The sequence below is a fragment of the Camelus dromedarius genome, chromosome 10 (assembly GCF_036321535.1).
Source record: "Camelus dromedarius isolate mCamDro1 chromosome 10, mCamDro1.pat, whole genome shotgun sequence".
Lineage (NCBI taxonomy): Eukaryota > Metazoa > Chordata > Mammalia > Artiodactyla > Camelidae > Camelus > Camelus dromedarius.
Genome location: NC_087445.1, coordinates 32,538,927 through 32,566,505, shown reverse-complemented (window position 1 = coordinate 32,566,505; position 27,579 = coordinate 32,538,927). Strand labels below are relative to the sequence as shown.

The 27,579-nt window shown below is 36.1% G+C and overlaps 1 protein-coding gene across 3 annotated transcripts in view; it reads right to left on the bottom strand.

Moving 5' to 3' along the window:
• The window catches only part of RFX3 (regulatory factor X3), a 277,032-nt gene that overhangs the window by 132,284 nt on the left and 117,169 nt on the right, over positions 1–27,579 (bottom strand). For all 3 annotated transcript variants that reach the window (XM_064490242.1, XM_031449784.2, XM_031449782.2), the window contains one exon: positions 18,675–18,799. In XM_064490242.1, the coding sequence (XP_064346312.1) occupies positions 18,675–18,791 (117 nt within the window). In that variant the 5' untranslated portion in view covers positions 18,792–18,799. The remainder of the gene's footprint in view (positions 1–18,674; positions 18,800–27,579) is intronic.

Sequence of the window (27,579 nt, the reverse complement as noted above, 5' to 3'; positions counted from 1 at the left end):
GTATATTACAACCATTACTCTCTATGTTCCAAGCAACAAGCTTCAGTGACTAATACTTATTCATGCTCTCTACAGAGATTCACTAAAATATTACCTGAATGTTAGAAATCTCACGGCCAAATAGAAAGTTCTACAGATTTAAGATTACTATTAATCTTGCTGCAGAACTGTCACCTCCATTTTGAAGGCCATTAAATCCCAGTCAGAGTGAAGGACAGTATCTTCTGTGCTCCCAGAGGGTAACATTATTACACTCTCATGGTCAATCCTGTGTCAGGATGAACTGCACAGGACTGCCAATCTACCTTGATTCTGAGTCCCAGTGCGTAGGCCCTCACCACGCTGCAGCTTGCTGATTCCGTCCGGCTCTGGCCATGGCACACTGCCACCACTCTGTGCTTATAGGTTGCTTAGAATTAGCACACCATCTACTCATAAATTCTCAGGTTTCTTAATATAAGCTGATAAGAGGATTTCTAAAATCAAACATCTCATGCCATTTTATTGTATAATTCTATTTATTTCTTACTGAAAACATAAATCTGACCTAAGTTAATTTATCATTATTAAATTTTCTCTTCCCTTATTCTCCTTGGTTTTAATTTAAAATTTAAAAAAAAATTACTTGAACTCATCTGATAAGTATATTTTAGAAATCCATTTAATTAGATAAAAATTAGGTACTTATTGGTTTAAATAAATGTATAAATGGGAGAAAAATAATCAGTAGGTACTAAATTATTAAGATATATATAGTTGGCCAATAAGCACAAAAGATGCTTAACATCACTAGTTATCAGAGAAATGCAAATTAAAACTATAATGAGATATCACTATATGACTCACTAGCATGGCTAAAATTTAAAACACTGATAATTCCAAGTTTGATAAGAATGTCAAGCAACTACAACTCTCATACAGTACTGGTGGGAATATAAAATGATATAACCACTTTGGAAAATAGTATGGCAGGTGCATATAAGGGTAAACAAACACATACCATATGACCGAACAAGTCCACCCCTAGGTATTTATCCAAGAAAAATGAAAACATACGTTACACAAAGACTTAATATATGAATGTTCAACACTGGAAATAAACCAAATGGTCAACAATAGGTGAGTGGATAAGCAAACTGGGATATATTATTATAATGGAATGTTATTCATCAATGAAAAGGAAAAGAACCACTGAGAGATATAAACACATGGACAAACCTCCAAAACACTATGTTGAGTGAAGGAAGCCCAACACAAAAGAGTATATGTCGCATAATTTTATTTATTTGAAATTCTAGAAAAGACAAAACAATCTAAGTAATAGTGGATCAGTATTTTCCTGGAGCTGGAAATGGGGGAAGGGAGGAAATGAGAGCAAAGAGGCATGAGGAAACCATTTGGGGTGATGAAAATGTTCTATATATTTTTATTGTGATAGTGTTTATGCAAGTATATGTGTGTGTGCATGTGTGTGTATATATATGTGTGTGTATGTGTATATATATATATATATATATTTGCCAAAACTCATTGAAAAGTATACTTAAATGATGTATATTATTGTATGTAAATAGTACCTTTTTTACAAAGTGATAGCATGGTAAGCAAAATTTTAGTTCAGTAGTTTGCAAACTTTAAATCATTTTCCTTTCTTCCTTAAAAAAATTACATATGTGTTCTATAGAAGTACACACTCTATAAAACATACAGAAAATAGGTATTATAAAATAAAGAGTTTAAGATCAAATAATAAAAGGTCTTGTTAATTGAGGCAAGTTCACTAGCTAATCTAATGGTATACTACACACTTAGGTGAGAGATTCATCACTGAAGATAGTGGACATAAATCTGTATGTCCACTTAAAAATATTCTTAGTACTTAGAACTTGTGGAGCCAATTTATCATTTAGATAGTGACTGTCTAAACAGACATTTCTATGTAACTGTCAAAGAATCAGAGAAGTGTTCATTCTGCCATCTTGTTTCTGCTTGCAATATTCGTGCTACATTCAATCTGTAGGCTATATGTTGAAAGTTTTAAAAATGATTTTCCATATTATGAAGTTATTTTAATTAAAATGAGACCATATAATCTGTTTATATACCTTACTAGAAACATAGAAAATGCAACAAATAAGTAAGGGGGTGGGAGGGGGATCAAGGTGGTGGAGTAGAAAGATCCCAGGCTTGCCTCCTCCTATGGGTACTATATAAGAAAAAACAAAAGATTCCACTAATAAACTGTTAGAACTAGTAAATGAATTCAGTAAAGCTGAAGGACATAAAATTAATTTACAGAAATCTAATGCATTTCTATACATTAGTAACAGTCTATCAGAAAAAGAAAGTAAGAAAACAATCCCATTTACAATTGCATCAGAAAGAATAAAACAGCTAAAAATAAATTTAATCAAGGAGTAAAAAGACCTGTACTCTGAAAACTGTAAGACACTGACGAGAGAAACTGAAGAAGATAAAAAGAAATGGAAGGATATACCATGCTCATGGAATGGAAGAATTAATATTGTTAAAATGTCCTAACCACCCAAAGCAATCTACAGATGTAATGCAATCCTTATCAAAATACCAATGGCATCTTTCACAGAAATGGAACAAAAAATCTTAAAAGATGTATGAAACCCAAAAGACCCTGAAGAGCCAAAACAATTCTGAGAAAGAACAACAAAACTGGAGGTATTATGCTCCCTGATTCAAATCAGTACTATGAAAGCTACAGTAATCAAAATTGTTCAGTACTTGCACAAAAACAGATACATAGATCAAAAGAACAGAGCCTAGATTAAATCCATGCTTCTGCGGTCACCTAATCCTTGACAAGAGCACCAAGAACACACAACGGGGAAAGGATATTCTCTTCGTGAAGTGTGCTGGGAAAACTAGACAGCTACATGCAAAAGAATCAAACTATACTGTTTTCTCACACCATATACAATAACAAACTCAAAATGGATTAAAGACTTAAATGTAAAACCTGAAACCATAAAACTCCTAGAAGAAAATACAGGCAGTAAACTCTTTGACATCAATCTTAGTAATATTTTTTGGATCTCTCTCCTTAGGCAAGAACAACAAAAGCAAAAATAAACAAATGGGAATATATAAAAACAAAAAAGCTTTTGCCCAGGGAAGGAAACCACCAGCAAAATGAAAAGGCAACCTACTGAATGGGAGAAGATATTTTCAAATGACACATCCCATAAAGGGTTCAAAAACTCAATATTAAAAAAACACAAACAATCCAATTTTAAAAATAGGCACAAAACCTGAATAGACATTTTTCTAAAGAAAGTATACAGATGGCTAACAGACACATGAAAAGATGCTCAAAATCACTAATCAGGGAAATGCAAATCAAAACCACAGCGAAATATCACCTCATACCTTTGAGAATGGCTATCATTGTAAGGACAAATACCAAGTGTTGGCAAGGATGTGGACAAAAGGGAACTGTCGTAAACTGGTACAGCCGCTACAGAAAACAGTATGGAGATGGCTCAAAAAATTAAACATAGAACTACCATATGATCCAGCAATTCTATTTTTACTAATTCTGGGTTTTACCTGAAGAAAATAAAAGCCCTACTTTGAAAAGACATATGCATCCCTATGTTCATTGCAGTATTATTTACAATAGCCAAACAATGGAAGCAACTTAAGTCCCCATTGATAGATGAATGGATAAAGATGATGGTGGTGTGTGTGTGTGTGTGTGTGTGTGTGTGTGTGTGTGTGTGTGTGTGTGTAATGGAATATTAGCCACAAAAGGAATGAAATTTTGACATCTGTGACAACATAGTGGATCTATAGGGTATTATGCCAACTGAAGTAAGACAGACATAGACAAGTACTACATGATTTCATTATATGTGGTCTCTAAAACACAAAACAAATGAGCAAACAAAATCAGAGACAGACTCATAGGTACAGAGAAAAAAACTGGTGGTTGCCAGAGGGGGAGAGGGTGGGGAGACAGGTGAAACAGATGAAGGGGATTAAGAGGGGCAAACTTTCTGTCATAAAACAAATAAGGCATAGGGATGTAATGTACAGCATAGGGAATATAGTCAATAATACTGTAATAACTTCATATGGTGACAGATGGTTACTAGACTTACGGTGATCATTTTGCTATGTATCCAAATGTCAAACCACTATGTTACACACCTGAAATTAGCAAAATACTGTACATCAACTATATTTCAAGAAAAATAAACAAAATAAATAAATTAAAAAATTTTAAAGTGAGGGGGCTACCATTAACCTCTCTTCCTCAGGATGCCTCATTTATACATGTGGTACATATAATTACTCATATCTTTGAACTATTTCCTATTTTTAGTAAAAAAAAAGTTAAGTATATATTCTAACACGTCTTTTTCATACTCTAATAAATCTGGTACAAACATAGGATGTAGAAGTTCTGCACTGGAGACGTGATACTGACAATTTACACTATTCAAAAATTACAGTGTTTAAAAAGGAGTGCGTGCATGTGCACATTCAACGCTAAACTTGTAATTAAGTATTTTCCATCACTATTAATTTAGAACGCACTTTAGTATTCCTGGTTCATTCATTAACTCAACAAACACTTATCGAGAACCTGTTATGCGTCAGACAGATCACATACGCCAGGTTGTACCATAATAGGAGCAAAAGAAGACAGTGTCTGGGTCAATTCACAATATAGTTTTGGGGAAAGACACTAATCACATAAATCAATTAAAAACACAGCAGTGAAATGGTCTGTGACAGAAAGGTACATGGGGGCTAGGAGAATGCATAACAAAGACTTGACTTTAGTTTGGGGATCAGCCATGCTTCCCTGGGATGAGGACTACTGACATCTAGTGTTCAACACAGTATTATTAAAACATGCACAAACACAAACCAAACCATGAACAATGAGTTTGGGGGCCAACTATTATGATTAAGCTGCTTTGTATTCCATCTATCCGTCATGTCATTTAGATTTGATCGTTTTCATATTAAGGCTAGCTCTGTTCCTCTTTATTAGCTCCCTCAAAGTACAGTAGTTTAATCTAGCACCAAAGAAAATTTAAACCATAAAAAGCCACAGAAATTGAATGATTCAGTTATAATGTATTAATTAAGGTAATTTAGAATATGTTCATAGTTTCATTATAAAGATTATCCAAATAAACATATACACACAGAATGGATTCCTAAGAAAATATCCATATATCACACTTTGAGAAACACTACTCTTTGCAATCATTTTCCTACCTCCACTTCCTAGCAGTGTCTGGTTTATGAATGAGTCATCTGTCCTCATATCTTAAAATGCTTTGCAGTTTACACAGCCCCATTACAATGATTTTCTCATTTGATCCTAGTAACAATTCTGGGTAAATGACCTATTTCAAAGATAAGGAAACTAAGGCTGGGTGGTACTTCTTCAAGGTAGTGTCTTCTTCAGGAAGTTCCCCACAATTGCCCCCATCCATTAGCTGATTCATCCAAATTATATTATGTATAGTTTTTCACTCCTATAGCTCCGTATATATACTTCAGGCATCACCATTCGCTGTGGACCTTCTGTTCATCTGTCAGTCTCTTTGATCTAACATTATATACGCCAATTTCAAGCAAAGGTCCTGGCACAACAGATGTTTAATCAATATTTGCCTAATGAGCTCCTGTAACACAGTTATGGAGACTAACGGACAGGGAGGTTAAACTGACTTGCTCAATACCAGGTAGCTTGTAAGTGGCACACCTGGAGTTCAGACTCTCACCTCCTGAGATCAAATTCAAGTCACCGTTCTTTTAGTCCATATCTCTAACATTTCAGAGCAATATTACTGCTTCATAGGAAGCTGAAAAACAAACATGAAAACCATTTTCCAATGTGAAGTAAGTTGTCTACTGAGATCAATTAGCAATGTCAGTAATCTATTTTTATACCGGCCATTTAAAGAGCATGGGTGTTGCTTACTACATGAGCTTTCCCAGGCCATTTATTTTTTTCCTACATAGAGTTCTCTGTTGCTCTTTTGCTTTGTTATTTTTAATATCTAAATAAAATAAAAAGCTAAATAAACGATTTCTATAAATTTTCTGGGGAAAATTAAGAGTAATCATGATTTTTACATGTGTAACTGTCTACCAGCTCAATGAACCACAGGCAATAAACACCTTAGTGAACCTCAATGTCAAAGCAAAGCCTTGAAAATAAGCACAATAACAAAAGAGAAAGAAAAATTACTGGTAAAAAGGCTTTGCATAGAATAATTATATTACTAAGGGTCATAAACAGGACTACGACCAGTGGTCTGGTTAGTCTCATAAGAAACTCGGAAAAAATATTATTACTAAGAACTAAAGCTTAGGTTCATTCAAAGTAAAATTAACTTGTTTACTAGCACTGTCCAAAACCTCAGAAATAATTTTTCTTAGTTATTCCATTTATAATTTCATTTACATAAAAAGCCCTCACGTTATTCTGTAAATTTAATTCTGCTCGTGATGAGATACAAAGTTACCTTGAGACTTGCAGATGGGACAATGCCTCTTCAAACCTTACTCTAGTAATAAGTATTTTTATTGAAGAATCACCTTTCTTCTTACATTTCAAGTGCTGTCTTTTCTAATGTATAATTTTTCTTATTTTGTTTCTCTTCTTTAATCCTACCATTTTTTTAAATTGAAGTATAGTCAGTTACTATGTGCCAATTTCTGGTGTACAGCACAATGTCCCAGTCATTCATATACATATATATTCATTTTCATATTCTTTTTTATTACAAGATATTGAATATAGTTCCCTGTACTACACAAGATAAATTTGTTTTTTATCTGTTTTTATACATAGTGGCTAACATTTGCAAATCTCGAATTTCCAAATTTATCCTACTATTTTTAAATGCTGAAATTGCTCATAAGAAAGCACAGACTTTATAGAATCCAAAGCTATCAATACTTAATAACCCAGAAACACCAAGAGGTAAAGGGAGACAGAGGAAAAAAAAAATAACGGCTTTGGTTAGCTATACACATTTATGAAAAACAGCTTGACTAACTTATAAACCAAAAATAAAAAGCCCTGTACATTAATATTTTCAGTTTTAAGGCATACCTTTTATCATCCACTAAAATTACACCTTATGGAAATACAAGATAATCTTTTAAAGCACTCTATAAATATTACAATCATAAGAAGATAAAAATTATACCTTTTATTTAATAAAAAGTCTATATCCCACCCCTTTCCCTGTATCAATCATAATATGAATTTGGGTAAGTTTAACTTTTTTAAAGCCTGATAATCAATTGATTTGATGAACTTGGTTCTCCTCAAAGGGTGGGATGGGAATGGGTATGCAGGCCTTCATACTATATGGGTATATACTGCTATTAATTAAAACAAAAATCAAAGCCACAAGCTGGCTAATTATTTTTTTGAGTTTAGTACCTAGTTCCTACTTCCTAATACTTTTGTCTTTTTTTGAGAATAATTTAGTTTGCATTTTCTAGCAACCAGATTTTTACAGTCCTCAACTGTACCACCAATTCATTGTACACGTTTTTTAAAGAGTCTTAAAATAGCACCAATTCTTTTTAATTAATCATTTGCTTTATCTGTTATTTAGGCTTTTTTATTTATGCATGTATTGATTTTCTTAGTCATAACCATCAAGGCTGGAGAGTAACGGGGAATGTAGAGAGAACTGGGCAAAAAGCTCAAAACTGATTTTCCTCTACACTTTTTTTCTTTCCTTTTTTTAAACATTGATTCGTTGAGGTGAGGCAAAGTAGTTTAAATTTGGAATACTTTTTAGAAGAACTTTCGTTGCTTAGCATACGTATTAGGCAAACTTTCAGGTTGTATTTATTTATAGATAAAATATTAAATAAGTACCCATGTCTATTGAACATAACATTATGATTAGTAGCTCAAATTGTCACTTAACAAACTTACCTCAGGCTGGTAAAGTTACTTATATCAAAAAAAATTGTATATAACTGTAGGCTTCTAGAAAAGATACAAGTTACATAAAATATTCCCAAATTACCCTTCTCCCAGATTATCTAAATGATGTTTTACTACATTGATTTTATCATGTTCTCCCTCTTTTGTTTTAGGTTCTATATTTACTGATGTTCATACTTAGAGTCTGAGTTTAGAGAGGGCTTTAGGAAGTTCAAGGTTTATAATTTTTTTCTTGCTATTTATTTTGCTCAAGCAGCCCTTTATACCCTAGATGCACCTGCTTTGCTAGCTTTGTTCCTAAGATCTTCAAATATGCATTGCAATTCATAGAACTAAAATTAACCCTTATTGACATAAAGTGTATCATCGTGGTCTTTGCCATGAGACTGAGACTGCCATGTTTAGTACTCCTATGTCCTATGTGGGCTTATACCATTTAAGTTATCTTGTTACAACTCATCTGACTGCTTTATTTCTGTGGGGCGGGGCTTAAGAGCTCAGGGTCTGAAGTCAGATATCTTGTGTCTAACTCTCAGCTAAAAAAAAATCACGGCTGAAGGAAGGTATATATATGAGTTGCACACCAGGTTTAGGATTTAGCACTGAGCTATTAGGTAGCCAGGACAAAGAGGGTGGTTCTGATTTGCTCTCAGTGGGAAGTCTATCAGCTGTAAGGGCAGTAAGAAAAATGAACCATCAGTGTCTCAGCGGAAAAGGCTTTAACGCATATCAACACAAGTTTTTACAGAAAATAAACAGGCACTGGCATTACATGTGTGTCTATTTCTAAAATCAGTCCTGGATAAAAGGAAGGGCAAAAATGATCTTTTTGGGGGGATAGAAAAGTTATGTTAAGTGTTCCATGAAATTAACCTTATGATATGTAGTTTTAATAGGTATTGAGTTTGAAAATTTTTAATGAACAGTAACCTGGTTACAAAAGAGTCCAGGAGAGGAAATGATTCTTAACTTGCATACCGCACACCCTCTGGAGGTTTCACAAAGGCATCTCAGGACCTGCTGTTAGCGGGAGGGGGAGGCAAAGTGGACAAGACCCAAGCCCTTTCCCCTCCACGTACAAGGATTCAGTCAGAAGAACTCAAGTGCTTGTGTTACTTCTTATATTCTTTCAATACAAACTGAGCGCCTACTGGCCCAGCATTTCCTAGTCCCATGAAAGAAGACTTTGAAAAAAATGAACCATTTGTTCAAGGACAATACAAATACATCCCACTCCCAAAAGAAATACAACATCAATCTCACACACATACATTTTGTAATTATGACCTCAGAGTATACTTCTCAAATAAAAGCACAGGCTGTCAAGGCCAAATAACAGTTAGCCAAAGCAAGTTATTTAAATTCTTTGAGTCTCAGTTTTCTCACCTGTAATAATACTACCGACCCTAGCAGAGTTGTTATATAAGCGTTAGAAATAATGAGCCAAGCACCAATCACAAGGAATGGCGCACAGTAGGTGCTCAGCAGATGGCAGCTATTAGTATGATGATTCATTGTTGCAACTGGATTTTTAACAAAGTAGAAAGGGGGACAACTTCAAAATGAGTTATTATTGAAAACCTAAGATGCTTATGTTGCTCAACCAGTGCTCACCTAACACTCCACGTCAGCTCTCACCATTCATCTCAGCCACTGTCTGCTCCAGCCATTTCAACCCTGTTTCATTCCTTAAACCCACCATGTTCTCTCTCACGCCAGGTCTTCACAAACACACTTCCCTCAGAAAATACTTCCTTTTATTCCCTCACTGGTCATCTCTGTTCTTTGAATCTTAGCTTCAAAGGAAAGCTTCTTAGCTTTCCTTTGGAAAGACTATCTTGACCAACTGAGACTACAAATAACAATTTTTATCTGGACCTTGAAGTTTCTCTTTCTTTCAGATACTGATGGCAAGGAGGCTTCGCTATAAATTGAGATCTATTATACTGAGATGTAGTTTTAGCACAGATAGAGAATTCCTCTGATTTGCTTTGGCAAAGAGGACAGGTGCTCTGTTTAAATTATGTTCCAACTTGTTCAGGTTACAGGTAAACAGAAATGCCAGTTATCCTAAAGTTTTCTACTTTCTACACATGTGAAAAATCTTACAGGACAAACTGAACATTCCAAACAAACCAAAAGAAGTACCAATGTTGAAACTGGTAGTCTAATAAGCAAATTAGATATTCTTAGGACACATTATATATCTCTAAGATCAAAATTATGGAATCAACTAAAATAAGTTTATACAACTAAGTGATTTGTTGAAAAAGAAAATTTTCTAAAATTTAACTTTGGGAGGTCCTTTGGAATAGCTGTACTAAACCAATAGTTTAAGCCTCTTCAAACTAGAAACACAGATTCCAGTCAGGCTAGCTAAGATATTAATATATTATTCTCACTTTAATTTCTTAAAGTCATACCAGAGTACCAACTTGGTCCAAAATTGTAGCATTTTATAAACTGAAGAAAGTACTGGAGGTATTCCTAAACTTTATTGAAAAAAGTCTTCTGGCATTTCTCTCATCACTATGGTAACTGAACTGGATGACTGACCATCCACAGTGAAGGACACTAATACTGCCCTTGCCCGAGACCAAGCTGGTGTCCATTGTGATCTAGAACCTGAGTTTTCATAATTCACAATCCAGAGCAATCCAAGAAAGGACCAGAAGTTCTTGCTTAGTAAAGAAAATGGAAGCAATTGGGTTTAAGACTAAAATAGCCACAGAGGATAAGTTACTTGATAGTGAGGGCAAAGAGAGAGGGTCAAAGACAAACTCGTATAGAAAACAGGGTCAACCCCCCCCCACCAAATTTTCCACAAAGGAGCCAGATGTTACCACTATTACTGATAATGACAAAAACAATGAAAATTATAATAAAAATAGTAAATTTATTAATGATTTATTATATATTGGGTACTAGTCTAAATTATTTAACAAACACATTATTTCATACTGGTATCCAAGTATAAGCTAGACATTATTGCCATTATTTTATCCATTAGGAGACTGAGTCTCAGAAAGCTAATTATTTGTCCAAAGTCATATAACTAGAAAAAGATACAGCCAGCCCTGAACCCATCCCTTCTAACTATGAATTTCACTCTCTTAACCTTTACAAAACCTGATTTACTTGATGAAACAGTTCTCAAAGAAATAAAAAGGGAACCTGAAATCCATGTACAGAGAGAAATATGACCGTCAACCGTATCAAATGTCACAGAAAAATCCAGTCAGATCCCAGAGAAAATGACTGATTGTGACTATGTCTACATTATCCACAGTTGAATGGGTAGCACCCAAATTTCATAGGATTAAGTGGTTAGACAAAGGAGAAATGTAGACAAGTGTAGATGTCTCTATCCAGAAAATCAGCAAGGAGGAAATATATAAATAAATATGTCAACTGAAGAAAGAAAAGAGTGAAAACCTAGGGAGGAGACACATGTAAAGACAGCAATACGTATGTCATCCGACTCAACTGCCCACAAGGGCTTCTTATGCAACACTGTCCCACACCTCTCACTTCCTAACCCCCTCAGCTCCGTGTACCACTTCCTGATTTCACTTGAGCTCTCTTGTGCCTTTCTCTACCAGAAATGCCCTCTTCCAGACTGTTTATCTTGTGAACTTCAGCACACAGCTCAAAGTGTGCTCATCCTTGGTGAAGACATTACTGACCCTCAATCCCTAGAACTATTTCTGTCTTTACTCTTTTCATTAAAAAAATTTTTTTTAATTGAAGCACCATCAGTTACAATGTCCCAGTTTCTGGTGTGCAGCCCTATGTCCCAGTCATGCATATATAGACATATATTCCTTTTCATATTTTTTTCATTAAAGGTTATTACAAGATATTGAACATAGTTCCCTGTGCAGAAACTTCAAAAAAAATATTTTTTATATATAGTGGCTAAGATTTGTAAATCTCAAACTCCCAAATTTATCCCTTCCCACTCCCTTTCCCTGGTAACCATAAGATGTTTACTACGTCTGTGAGTCTGTTTCTGTTTGTAGATGAGTTCACAGTGTCCTTTTTTCCTTCTTTCTTTTTTTAAAGAGTCCACGTATGAGTGATATCATATGGTACTGTTCTTTCTCTTTCTGGATTACTTCATTTAGAATGACGATCTCCAGGTCCATCTATGTTGTTGCAAATGGCATTATTTTATTCTTTTTTATGGCTGATTACTATTCCATTGTATAAATACATCACAGCTTCTTTATGCAGTCATCTGTTGATAGATATTTAGGTAGCTTCCTAGTCTTGGCTATTGTATATAGTGCTGCTATGAACATTGGGGTGCATGTATGTATCTTTTTGAATTAGAGTTCCCTCCAGATATATGCCCAGAAGTGGGATTGCTGGATCAAATGGTAAGTCTATTTCTAGTGTTTTGAGGAATCTCCATACTGTTTTCCATAATGGCTGCACCAAACTACATTCCTACCAGCAGTGTAGGAGAGTTCCCTTTTCTCCACACTGTCTGCAGCATTTATACTCTTGAGGTACTTTATATCCAATTCTGTAACAGTTCTATCTCCCTCAAAAGTTGGCTTACTCCAATCAGGTACCAGGTTGAATTACCTTTGAAACCTCAGCGTTTAACCCAGTCCCTGGTATATTCCTCTTAAAATACAGTATTCAGAACTGATCACAATTATCTAACTCCAGATGAGAAAATATTTTAAAAATCACTTAACAGAGAATCAAACAATATTACTACCCAACTACCTAAACAGTAGCTCTTATTTTTACAAATATTCAGTACAGATGGTCAATTAAAGGGCCTTCATATTCGACTGGCACAGTAAAATTTATTTCAATTGTAAATCAGCATGTTCCTTCAAAACACCTTACTTCTTATAATGGATACTAAAAATTAGCAGTTATGGCACTAAAAATAAATATGCTCTTCAAGAGCTAAAATAATTATCTTTGTAAAAATTTTTTACAAAAGACATTCAACTAGAATTCATTTAAGAATGTAACCCTGTCTTTTAGGATGTCTGCCACAGTCTTAATTATATAAACACTGTTTTCTTAGGGAAATATGCCAGTGAGAATCAACTCCCAAATAAGAGCAAACCAGAGAAAAGTGTCTTTGTTTCTGTTGATTACATCAGATAATGGTCTAAAATGAAAAGAATTCTATTCACATCCATTGAAGCTAGGATGAGCAAGAAGCAGACCTCTTGACCCTGAACAGAGGAAAGACAAAGACAAGAATGATACAGTGCACCACCTCAGGCCTGGCTCTTCAAACTAGCACAGGGTCCTCTTTAAAATACTACTGACCAGATTTCAATCTAATAGAATACTGTGTTACGGATTTACCATTCTATAGGCAATCATTTCCCCATCTTAATCACTGTTGATTGCTTCCACCAAAATAAGTTTCTCATGGGTGTATTGCAAATTATCATGGCTTCCTTCTGGCTGTGATGATTTGCAACACATGGGCAAGCAGAATTGAGGACAGAAATAACCCATGGTTGAAGCTCTGGCCTAAAGTGAGGAAGTCAGGAGCATTCATATCTAACTTCAATTCCTAAAATCCATTTCCTAAAGGAAACCAGTATAACTGGTTTACAATGTTGTGTTAGTTTCTGGTATACAGCAAAGTGATTGAGAGAGAGAAAGAGAGAGAGAGATACACACACACACACACACATACATATTCTTTTTCATATTGTTTTCCGTTATGGTTTATTACAGAATATTGAATAGAATTCCCTGTGCTATACAGTAGATTCATGTAGTTTATTATATATGTATATATAGTAATTTGTATCTCCTAACCTCAAACTCCCAATTTATCCCTCCCCACCCTTTTCCCCCAGGTAACCATAAGTTTGTCTTCCATGTCTATGAGTCTGTTTCTGCTTTGTAAATAAGTTCATCTGTATCATTCTTTTAGATTCCACGTAAAAGTATTATTATGCCATTTGTCATTTGTCTTTCTCTATCTGACTTATTTCGCTTAGTATGATACTCTTTAGGTCTACCCATGTTGCTGCAAATGGCATTATTCCATTCTTTTTTATGGCTGAGTAGTACTCCACTGTATATAAATAGACCACAACTTCTTTATCTATTCATCTATTGATGGATATTTAGGTTGCTTCCATGTCTTGGGTATTGTAAATAGTGCTGCTATGAACACTGGGGCACATGTATCTTTTTGAATTAAAATTTTCTCTGGATATATGCCCAGGAATGGAATTGCTGATTCACAGGGCAAGTCTATTTTTAGTTTTTTAAGGAATGTCCATACTGCTTTCTATAGTGGCTACACCAATTTACATTCCCACCAGCAGTGTAGGAGGGTTCCATTTTCTCTACACCCTCTCCATCATGTTATTTGAAGAGAAGTAACTATCTCTGACATCAATGCCATGATTTTAATATCCATTATGGGTCAGGGACAAGAGCCAGAAACTTTTAAAGGCACCCTACTACAGTTTGAAAATTCAAGATGACATCATTGTATTAACAATACAAAGATTATAGGCATGTTAGAGCAATAAGAAATTACCTTAGCACTAATCTTGTCAGTTATAGACAATTTATATCCACAGGAACACTGTTAGGACACACTGGGGATCTTCAAACATGTCACTGTTCTAGTGGAAAGGAAGAAAGAAAAAAAGAAAAAGGACAGAGGAGAAAAAATCCTTCCAAATAAGCCTGGAAGGACAACATAATGGCATTGCCAGGCATATATCACACTAACCCAGTATGTGAAATAAAACACTCTGTTGACAAAAAGACAATGAAAGTTCTCAACTTCCTTGCTTGGTGTAAGGGGACCAAGTCATCACTCACCTTGAATGTCCTAGAGGAAAGAGCTAACTTGAGGAACAGAAAAATATGCCTGTTGGGAACAAGCCATATGGCACAGCACGAAGTTTTCCAAAATGCAGTCCATGTTTACATGAGATTAATTTTTATAAGGACATGAACAAAGTGTGTGTGTATATGTGTCATCTTCTACTTACATCTGGTGAAACTGATTTTCCACTTCTGGTAGGAACTCAGTTTTTTTGGTTTTATATATATTTAGTACAAAAAGCAAATCTATTTACAAAGCAATCAGATCTCCTCTACCAACTCTGTGCAATGAGATGACTGGCCTTCCCTAACTGTAGTGAAAGTCGGAAGGTTTATTCTTCGGTTTAACCTCTATACTGAAGAACACCCAGTGCGGGTAACTCCATATTGAAAAGGAGAAGGATTTGGTGAATTCGTGCAAGAAATACTCAGCTCTCTTCCCTACTTAGCTCCTCAGACAGCTAAGCATTCACCCACCAGGAGGAAGCTGGAGAAGTCTTCTTTAAAAATATGACTAGCCCAAGAGAAAAAACAAAAATACTGAACATGAGAAGGTCCTCAGTCAAAAAGCCCAATTATACGACCACATATTGAAGTCAACAAAACCCACTCATGCATTCAAATCAGCCTTTTTCCCACATTTAAAATATGAATAAATGCCCAGAGATTACCAGAATCTGAGAAAAGTTTCTAATATGAAAGACCAAAAAAAAAAAAAAAAAAAAGGACAAAATAGCCTGAAGGAAACAGAACATATTAGTAGAAGAAAATTTCAACAACTTAAAAAATTAACATCTTCAGAGAGAGAAAAGAATATTAAAATCAGAAAACATGATATTATAAAAAGGAACATACAAGGAATTTTAAAGAGCTCTTCAAAATTAAAACTATGATACCAGAAATGAAAAGTAATAGATGGGCTAGAAGATGAAACAAAAGAGCGAAAGAGTCCAAAAAGTGAAAAAAGAGCACAAAGAGGGGAGTTAACCATAAACGAAAAAAACTGAAGAAAAGTTCCCAGAACTGGAGAACATGGATGTTCATATTGAATAGATCCATCAAGGTTCCAGCACAATGTATAAAAATAGGCCCACATCAAGGCATATCATCATGAAATTTCAAGAAACTGGATTTAAAACATTCTGTAAACTTTCAAAGACAAAAAAAAAAAAAAATCACGTAGCTTGCATACAAAGGATTAGAAATCAGAACAGTGTTTGGCTATTCCACAGCAATTCTGCAAACCAAAAAACAATGGAGCAATTTCTTCAAAACTCTGAAGAAAATGATATCCAACCCAAAACTCTGTACCCATCCAACTACCAAACAATTGTGAAGGCAGAATAAATTCTTTCTCAGACACACAAGAGCTCAAAAATTTACCATTTCTTAGGAAGTTATTACAAGCTGTGCTCGAGCAAATCAAGAAAGAGTTGTAAAGATGCTGACCTAGGAAACAGGAAAGCCAACATAAGAGAGGAGGGAGATCCCAGGATGATGGAAAAGGGAGCTCCCGGGATGGGAGCTGAGCAGAGGGCATCCATCAGACTGGAGCAGGTCCAAGTGCTCTGGGAGACTTCTTTAAGAAAACATACAGTTGTTCAGTCTAGAGAAAGTAAATGGGATTTACAGAAATGAAATGTGATCACAGCTTGCTACATAGATTTGCAGAGTATTGATATATATCACGGCAACATAAGCACTGGATAATGACCTACCAAAATGAGTACATAACTAATAGGTTGAAACATATGAAACTGTTGTTTTTGTAGGTCAAAAACTGCATAGAGTTCAACCTAATATATCAGGAGCATAAGGGATGGAAAAGGGGTGTGTGTGTGTGTGTGTGTGTGTGTGTGTATGGTAAGGACTGAAAGGAGTGTAAAATACATAAAACTAAAACATATTTAAAAAGTAAAACACTGTTTTTGAAGACATAGAGGTAAATATCAAAGTAAAAGGTACAGAGAACCAAAGGCAGTTGCCTCTGAGGAGGAGAGGGAGGATGAAGACCGCCGCTTTTTTAAAAAATAACATAGCAGCAGAGCTATTTGACTCTTTACATTATTACATACACTAAATAAGACCAGTAACAGACATCTGGTGATATGCAAATACAACAAAAAGAACATTGCTTTTTAAAAGGAAGAGAAAAAAGAGGACAGAAGGCAGGAAGGAAGGGGGAAAGGGAGAGGAAAGGAGGGAGGGAGAAAGAAGCAATGCAGAGTCGAGGAGAGAGGGCCAGACATGCGTATCACACACATTCCAAGCTCTCAAGGGGGCACTTTCTGGAGACAGGAAAACTGCTGTTAGAGACAGGCACTCTCAAAGCCATTCTTCCTCCACAAGTGAGACAAAAACCAAACCAGGGTGAGTGTAACTGTTCAACATTTGTTTAACGCGGATAGACTGTTATGTTTTAAAAATTGTGTATAACACTGTCCCACTGTCCTCCCCTTGTTGTTTGGATGATGTGCCTCCCCGAGAGCAGCACACGCAGTATTCATCAGTCACCATAATGCCCATCTGTACCGAGACGAACTTTCACCTCCCCAAATACCTCTTACCCCACCCAACATCCTCTCATGACAGTCCATGCATGTTTATAATCATTTTGACCATTCTGAAAACAAAACACTGAGAATTACTAACTCACACATTTTAAAATCCCCATTAGTACCTCTTATCTTGAGGTTACAAAGGTTGAACTTCATTGAAATCTAACTTCTTTAGGATTCATCTGCACATTTTCTGAAAAATGTGCAGAGTCTTGACATTGGTGATGACATCAGTAATACCAGTGTGTTGTAGAGAGCAGAAAGAAGAGTGTGCTAAGATTTTTTTTCTCATTACAAAAGAAATAATTACTTCAGATGTCGTTACTTAGCCTGAGAGTCAAAGACCCTTCCCTGTGATGCTGGCACTCTCCCTGCCCATCCCACTTCTGTCTCCTGAAGAGTATAACCTTGAGTCCCTCTGTCTATATAATTGAGGAAAAAGTTATCCCTTTCCCCAGTAGCACTTATAATTGCAAAAGCAACATTAGCTAACGGTTCTCTTTGATACTAAAAAATTACAGGCAGATCTCAAGTCTCAAGATACTGCTTTAAGACACGCTCTTTCTCACTTATTTTTTTGCCACTCATTAGAAGCAATGACAGGCCAATGTGTTCACAATCCAAAGGAGAACTATTAGCTGGCACGAATGGAACTGTTTTGTCAGTATCTTTTTAAACAAGCCAAGTGTCCCAAGTATGAATAAGCCCTGTAGTAAACATGTGATGATGAATTCATTCTCAGTTTTTCAAATGGGATGAGTCAGATCTCCAGACCTTTAAGATAATTTAAATTTCATTAAACAGTATTTATCAGTCACCAGAACGCCCACACACATTCTGAAATGTCACAAAGGCAAAATCCCTGCCCATCAAGTACATGCCTCCTCTCCCTTATTAAGTACTACTGTGAGCCCATTATATGAAAATACGATTGCTGCCATTTCAACAGGAGAGAACTAGGGGGAGGTGATAAAGGACAGAGGGGAGAGAGAGAGAGGAAGAGAAAACCTAGTTAGCGTGGTCAAGCTAGAAACGGATGCTCTCTTTAGGGGCTAAGAGGCTCTTTCAGAAGAGGGATTGCAGTTTGAGTGCTCATCTCTGCACCCCCTACAGCCGAGCACAGAACCTGGCATGTGCAGAAAATGATCAAGAAACTTTTGCTGAGTTAACTGAAGAACGGAGCGAGGCCTGCTTCAACACCCATCGTGGCAGAGGGATTATCCGAGGCACGCTGGGCGCAGCCGTGCTGGGAGGCAGCACGACGGCGGCAGAGCTCCCTCCCCGAGGGCGGCTGCCCTTACCTGCTGCTGTACTGGGACCTGCTGCACCACCTGCGTAGGCACTGCTGCTTGGCTGGCCACAGACGTCTGTAAAGTCACCGTCGAGCCCGTGTCCGACCCGGTCTCTGATGTCTGCATGATGGTCTCTGGAATACATCAGAATAGAGAGAAAGTTTAAAGGGCTCTCCTTGTATGACCAGCTGGATTATATGTGTTCTTAATGTACTGTACTAAGATGAACTTCCACCTCCCAAATACCACTTACCCCCTCCAACGTCCTCTAATGACAGTCCATGCATGTTTATAATCATTTTGACCATTTTGAAGATAAAATACTGAAAATTACTAAACCATATATTTTAAAATCCCCATTAGTACCTCTTATCTCGAGGTTATAAAGGTTGAACTTCATTGAAATCTACCTTCTTTAGGTTTCATCTGTTAAAAATTGTTTCAATCATATTATACACTATGGTCCAGAATTATTCAAGATACTCAATTCTCAGAACACAAATCCTAATGGGATGCAAATATGTCATAAACTACACTACCTAGACACTTTTATAGACTATCGGATGTCACTGGAGATGTATAATTTAGAATAAATTGTTTGTAAGTTCCTTTCCAACTTTCAAACTTAGTATTTACTGATTTTTAAAAACTAGAACAAAAACAGCCAACATTGGGATAAATAGGGGGGTGTTTTAGTTTGAGTGAGTATATCCAAAAATGAAATGATATACTCTAAACTTAGCCAAACGACCACACTCGTTAATTTTCTTGCCTGTGGTATGATATGGTACTAACATCAAAGTTCAATTATAGTCTTACACAAAGAGAGACAAGCATCAACAATGTTTAATATTCTGGAAGATGAGGAGGAACCACTGTTATAAAAATAAGACTGGTAAAGAAAGCCATGAAATTTTCCCTTCTCTCATTCGCACTCCACACGGCACATTCTGTAGTCCTCATCTGCCTGACCTACTAACACGGGGTTAAATTTTACAGCACGTTCTCTAACGAGTATGGTTTCTTAGACCTCCTGGCCTTGGTATTCCCTTATGCTACTTATACAGTCAATTGCATAAATATTTCTTTGCTGCTGAACAGGGATCAGAATTCAAATTTTATTTCCTGCGGGTGGGAGTGGGGAGGAGAAGCAATATTTAATTGGTAGCTTAAGAAAATTAACTGCATTATGGTTTAAATCTGTGAACAGTATGGTGAACATTAATTTTCCCTAAGAAAGAATATTCAGTTCTTTCACATAGAGAATTAACTCCCCTCAGGGTCTTTTGTCACAGCACGACCTCTTCCAATTTTTTCCCCCAAACCTTTTCAATCATCTCATTCAATTTTGGAAACGGATCTCTGAAGATACCTCATCTACACTTCTTATTTCACAAAGGAGGAAACTGAAGACAAGAGAGGATAAGAGATTTGCTCAAGATGACAGGAGCAGAGATGGGATCAGGCCTGCTGGATCTACGCTCACTTTTCTGTCTAGACCTTGACATTGGCACCAGTTCACGCGGTTGACCCTTCTTACTCTTGTTAGTCAGAACCCTAAAGCAGCAAAGTAAACCTTACCACATACAAAAGACACAGCAGGAAAGCTAACATTGGTGGAGTATTAATGTATGCTAAACCTTCTAAATGCTTTCCACGTTAATTCATAAATTAATCCTTGTAACAACCCAATATGATCGGTATGATTACACTCTCCATCTACAGATGAGGAATCTCACACAAAGTGAAGGTAGCCAGGGGCTTAAAGAACAGAAGAGACTGTGGCAACCACCCTATTTCCTTGGGTCAGCTAGTGTCCAGCTCAAGGAAACTGTGAATTTGTGGGAAGGCTAAGCTGTAGTTGCCAGTTCTTCCAATTTTCCAAAAGAAGCTGAAAGTTGAGATTTTTATGTGAAATTTCCCAGATGGCGGCACATTAAGAAAAAAGTAGCACTTGTCTCCAAAGACACACACATACACACACTTCTGTACTAGTACTAAGACCTCAGATATGCCTGAAAACATTTGAAAATGATAGTATTCATTGTATAAAACTCTTGCCTAATTAAAGTTCCTGGAGGAATAATGGTTCTCAAAATTGGGAGAAGGGATACAAATATTACGAACCCTACCTGTGCCTCTTCTTCTTTATTCCATCGTAGGGGGAAAAAAAAAACTATCCCAGAAAAGAAGGCAAATGCCAGCATCCTTTGACTCATTACATACTTACAGACTATCGATGCCATTTGTGCTACAGCAGAGGGGCTCCCAGGGTGAGGTAATGCCTTTCTACAGGGAGTGAGGGGTGAACCAAATGTTAAGCATCATCTTCAGTGAGGTTTTCTTAGCTAGCTTCTCTTCCCAAATCCAAGAAAGTTGGTGGCCTTTGTCAGTTTATTTTAGAAATGAGGAAGACAGAGTTGCCAATTTCTTGTTCTTGTTCAATCAAGGGGTGAATGAGTTTCTTACAATGAAGTCACTCAAACTAAAACTCTCTCCTGTTTATCCCAGTGCTGGCTGGCAGCTTTATCGAGGCTCTCTCGTGTGTCCAGGGGTGTGTACTGCACACCAGTGCACACACTCTTTTTTGGTATATGACCCATAACTTGACATCTACTATTTTAGAACAAATACATGCAAGAATATAAAGAATGATGGTCTTTAAAAAAATTAAATGTACTTTCAAAAAGCAATTCCTAACAATTCTCAATAAATCACCTGAGAGAGCTTATCAGAAGATAAAAGGCATAGATTTGGAAACTGGCTTCCTATGGACTGTATTAGACTCCATAGGTAGGCTTTGGCACAGAGGAACTACAAATTAAAATTCTTAATTGTCGACATTTAAAAGTTAGAAAATTTTGTGTTAAAAACCAAATTTCCAGATTCTCTTGAAAAACCTGAAAACTTTTAAAAGTGAGTCCATATGATGTGTTTTATATGCAAATTATTTAAATGGCAATACTCATTCACTTGTTTGAGCTTAACAGGCATTTCAGGCATAAGAGAAACCCTCAAACTTTGACTAGTTTACTAATAGAAATATCTAACTAGACGATTGGAACTATGATTTCCCTCGTTTTACAGATGAGTCAGCTGAGGTCCAAAGATGTGAAGTCAGTTAACCAAGGTCAAACAGATGGAAGAGGGAAAAAAATGTCTGGATATAACACTAGCGCTCACGTACTAAACCACTAGACCAAGTTGGAAGTCCTAAGTTTCATAATAGACGTTGCTTAGACAGAAGTAAAGGGAGTAAAGAAAAGCAAACTGGTGAATTTTAGAATGAGGAAAAAGCAAAAAGATCCCATCTATTTAATAGGAGCAACATTTAAAGAATAGAGTGATGAAAATAAGATGGATAGAAAACGATGGCTTATACAACTTAGAGAGTCATAGAGAACTTTCCACCCGGCTTCTGGCTCTATGTATGTACCCCATCAAAACCAGCATATAAAGCCCAAGCCAGGACAAACAATAATTGTCCTGGAACATCTCCTGTTTACTCTTAAGTTACTGCTCACCATCCAACCTCCATGGCTCCTGGATTATAGGGTCACGCCAGTTTTGTCTCCAATTTCCCTTAATAGACATAACTTCATTGTCCTCTGATCTCCTTATCTTCCTCAACTTTGAGGAAGAGGCTCTCTTTGCCAAGGCCTCATGCCTTGAGAGGGTCTCAATCACATCCTTTCCAGAGACAGGCTCAAAAAGTCATACCCCAGAAAAAGTCATAACCATAATTGATCTCTCAGTTAACAAGTCTTTTCCAGGTACCACACAATATGTTAAGTGCTTGAAATATATCTTCTCACTTAATCCTCAAAAGAACCCTATAATGGAATTGTTATTGTTTCCACTTAACAAATGAGGAAACTGAGGCACAAATGGATTATGTAACTTGGTAAAAGCCACACAGCTGGTAAGGTTACGAGCCTGAATTCATATCTTGGTCTGCCTGACTCTAAAGCCCGTGATGTCACCACTAAGTATGTTACTTTGCAACATCATGATGAAAGGATTCCAAATGAAAAGCTAGAGATTGTTGGTGTGAACATCAAAGTGTTTGAGATTCTCAATCTGTTCTGTTTGATCTACATTTCCAATAACAAGAGACAGACATCTCCCTCTTTCTGACAGTTAAATTAGGAAGTATTCTCTTTCTACTGAGGCCATAATAAAACCCAACTAGTAAGCATTTTTCCAGAGGCATTTTAACTGATTAATTCTGAAGACCTGATTTAACAGCAGATCAATTTCAATGTTAAAGCATGTTGAGAAGTGTAATCTTGCTGCCAAATTTTCCTAAACAGATCATTTAAACCCACTGACACATTCAGAATATTCTGGTAGCTTTCCAACATTTCTTCAAAGCAAGAATCATCACATGAGGGAAGTATCTTAGCATGCGTCACATGCAGGTTTTGTTTTAGATCCAGTATAAAGGTTTGTATGTACATTTGAGGTGTTCCCATTCATCTAGCAGTGGTTTCTGGTGCTTTGTTTATGTTTGGGAGTAATTTGGTTAGTTTAGTTCCTTCACAGCCTCCTTTCAAGTGATATTTGTTTATCAGCCACCAATGCAGTCACATTAATCCATTTTGATAAGCTAAATAAACCCCTGCAGTTCGTCTGTGATGCAGCCCGTATGTAAATGAGTTGTATATTCTTGCAGGAGAGACATGCACGATTTCGGTCTAGTCATCCTTGCCTAATGCGGCTGTCAGGTGTGTCAAGAGCAACAGATGCTTGTTTGACAAAGGACCTTTTTATTCTGGCTAATTAAGCAGTTGGACACACCCGCCTGTTAACGGTTCTGCTTTGTACAGCCAGCTCTGGTTGAATCATGCGAATCTACAGCTAAATAGGCCACATTTTGAAAGAAGGCTAATTAACCCCTAAGAGAAGGAAAAGAATATTGCAAAAACCCAGCTGCTGAATGTGACAAGATTAGCATTTCTTCAACCTGATGGGCAAAACCTAGGCAAAGCAAATGTGTTTGGAACAAACATGCATTATTGCAGGTTTCAAGGCAGTCAAATCTTCTTTGTGAAACTTCCTGAAGATTATTTAATACACTCAAATTCACAGTTGGATTCCTTTCATTACACACAATGTGCACGCCAGATTAAATGGTTTAACAGTCTGACCTAATCAATTACTTATCAAACAGAACTATATAACTGGGCTAGCTTAAAAATAGGTAGTATCATCTGATATTTATTGGAATTTTTCATCCTGAAATAATTTGCTCTCCAAAAAAAAGCAAAGTCTGCAAAGTTTGGTTCCACTACGCTAATTGTACTGTTTTTTTTTTTTTTTACCCTGAGGACTGTAACAGGTTTTAATTCAGTACAGAAAATAAAAACCTGTAATTTAATTTTCAAGTGCAACAGGGAATTTCCTTTCTTCTTCCTTAGTATAGAAAAATAAAAGAAGCTAATGCTAATTCTCACCTGAAACAAATTAACCAAAATTATTATGATAGTCACTTAATAGTTATAGTAAAAATAAATTACACCTAAAATGTGACATTAAAGAATAAGTTATTTACTCAGAAACCTGGTTCAACATAAGAGCACAGGTATGCTATTTAAAGAAACAATTTGTCATAATTTAATATTACTATTTTTAAAATGCAGAACAAGGAGTTCAACATCCGTATGCTTTCAGGAGAAAGATCTCAACTCATAATTGAAGTTTTGCAGCATAAAATTTGTATTACTAATACTGGTTAAGCTTCCACATTCTTGAATAAACGTTAGAAAATGTTGGTATATATAATGCCCATAGCAATTAAAATTCCTATCTATAAAAATTAGACAACTAAAATGAGTCATGCTTTTTGGAAAAAAATAGCTGATATGTGCTTTCCTGAACATAAAATTAGGGTGAAATGTATGTACTTCTGATGATTCAAACTCAGTAATATAAAATAATAGGGCATATTAGAAATTATATACATATATATGGTTTAAAAATCATATGATTAAGTTTTTTTTGAAACTCACAAAATTATACTGAGCTGATTAATTTATCTACAAATGTAAAACACTTTGACATGGCTTTTTTCCCACTTCAGCTAGAACAAATGAAAGAAACTGGTTAAGCTATCAACTACAGTCCGTCTTTTTTTACTTAAAATACACCTCTGTGAAAAGTTTATTCATTGTAAAACACGAGGCTTTATCAAATCAATAACTGAAGAGATGTGAAAAGAAACTGTGATTTTCTATATTTTAAAAGCTCTGCTTTTTTATTTAGGTTTGATGTTGTAACCCCACTGACTGTATACAATTAATCTTTTGTACTAAATTGATCTGTAGAAAAATGATGGGATAATAATAGTGTAGACTGCCTGGCAGTCATCTTCCTCTGATAACTGATGACAGAGATTAATGTTGGTGATGCTTAATCAGCACACCTGATAACTACACAGGTTGCCTGGGTAACATTTTTCACTTTTCAAACAAAGATTTTCTCTTAACTAATTCTTCCTTTGATTCAGAATAGATCATGAAAAACTGTTTCCTTGGAGAACAAATATCAAATTAAAGTACTTTAACAGTTTTAATCTTAATGGACTCATTACTTAAAAAATAAAAAAAATCCATTAACATATTACTGAAGCCAAACTGCTGAGATGATGTAAGATTTTTTTTTTTTAATCTCTTATTTGTTTCTTGTTTTCAAGAGAAGCTGTTACCAGGCACAGAGGTAATTCTGGGGAAAAGAGAATCAGGTGCTTGCCCAGTCTATGGCTGATGCCACCCAGGCATTTTCTCTCACTCACTTTCACGATTAGTAAGCAAATCGGTCTCACCTAGATGACGTATGACATATACTAACAAATGGGAGTGCTCACATAACAACTGAAAGAAAAGAAAAAATGAACAAACAAAAATTTCTGAGTATCCCACACTTTTTCTTCCTGGAGAAAGGGTCTGAGAACAAAATGATACAGCATACAGAAAGATTCTTACCAAATCCTAGAAACAAAGCTATGTTTCTTACTATTGGTCAATCCAGTCCTGAGAGTGACTAGAACCTACTGGATGGAGTATTTAATGATAATAGCACTTAGAACTGAAAAATGATGAACAATGAGCATTTTGTCATAAATCTATAATCTTCATTTTTAGAGACATTAATAAGAATAGCTACCATATGTTGAAAATTTACTATGTGATAGATGCTTTGCATACATTCAACCCTAATTTTAACTGTGACGTAGGTATTTCCATTTCACAGCAGAGGAAAGTAAGGTTTAGAGATTAAGTAACTTGCCCAGGGTCACAGAACTACTAAGAGATAGAGCCAGGATTCAAGTTCAGGTCTGTCTCCCTCCAATAATGGCACCTGACACTGCACCGTAGTTGGCTGACCAGACAGCAGCAGCATCAGGGCTATTCTAGAGACTTTAAGAGATAAGGTAGTCTTTGGAGACTTTGGGCACTAACAAAGAGTTCTAGATTTGAACAAATAGATACAAATATCACATGAATTGCAAATATGTACCGTACCTAGTATGTGATCACTATGATGCCATCAAAGCTATAACATTTATGAAATAGAAAAGCATTATCATGGGTTAAAAGAGACCTGCACTCACCTTGTCTTCACAAAATATTTTACAGATGAAAACGGAAATAATACAAGAGACTCATTTACTTTCAAGAATTTAAATTTGTCCTAAAAAACAAAACTTGTCAAATGAGGGCTCATTAAGTATATATATAATATTATACACAAACACAAAAATGTTCACTCAAATATTGCATATGACAGCCAATAATAAGCAACCGAAAGCTGTAACCGGGGAACTAATAAGTCGTTCTATTCTATATTCCTATAATGGAATACTATACAGGTCTCTAAAAGTCAGCATGGAAAGAAGTTCATAATACCATAAGCATAAAAAGTAGGTTGCAAAATAATATGTAGCTCAGAATGCAGTCTTATTCACAGATATATAACTGCATGCTTTGGGAAAATTCTTGAGGCTATATACAACAACATCAGTGTACCTCCTGGAAGATGAACTTTCCCAAACCAATGGCCATAAACTTTGGGTGGTCTCGAGCCAACCCTGCACTTGCTGCTCAAAAGCAGCATGGCTCCAGTGAGCCATCTTACCCGAGAGCCATCCCAGAAAGTCAGCCTTAGAGTCTGTGAAATAGCCCTGTAAACCCCCAAATACCTGTACAGTATTTGGTCTGTTCAGCAGCTGGGTAAGAGCTCAGCTCCCTTCCTACTGAGTGGCTCGAAACTCTCAAAGTGCTCCAATAAACAACATTTTCAATGTTCTTAATGGAACAGACTATTTAAAAAACTTATCTGGAGACTGTATCTACAGATTCATTCACTGTTAGTTTCATGACCTGTGTCATTTTCTGATGAAAGAAGGAAATCTATCCCCCAATGTCTAATGTGATCCCTTCCTTATGACCAGTACCTACTGCCTAACTCAGAGTCGAGACATGAACTTCAATTCTGTTCCCTTGTATTCAGACTCGTAAGAGCAGCGGTGCCTCTTCCACGGATCTCAAACTGAGGAGAGGATACAGGTGGGAAATCTAGGTGTTTAGTCCCATCAAGCAAACAAGTATTCCCTTTTTAAACTAGCAAGGTGACATCTGTTTATTCTTCCTACGTACCCTAAACTTTACACACAAGTTTTCTCTTCTTCCCCCTAAACTCACTAGTATGGTTTTATCCACACACATCAAAGTACTCACCCTACCTTATGTTTTGGGTTAATAAACAAGAATATGCTTGCCAACTAGGGCTTCCAAATGGTCTTCCTTCAGATGAGATGAGGGCAAAGACTGGCTCAAAAGACAGCATTGCTTCAAGAGCCACAAGAGAAAACAAGCAGGTAGTGTTGCCCCCAAACAGGTGTATTTCCTTTGGA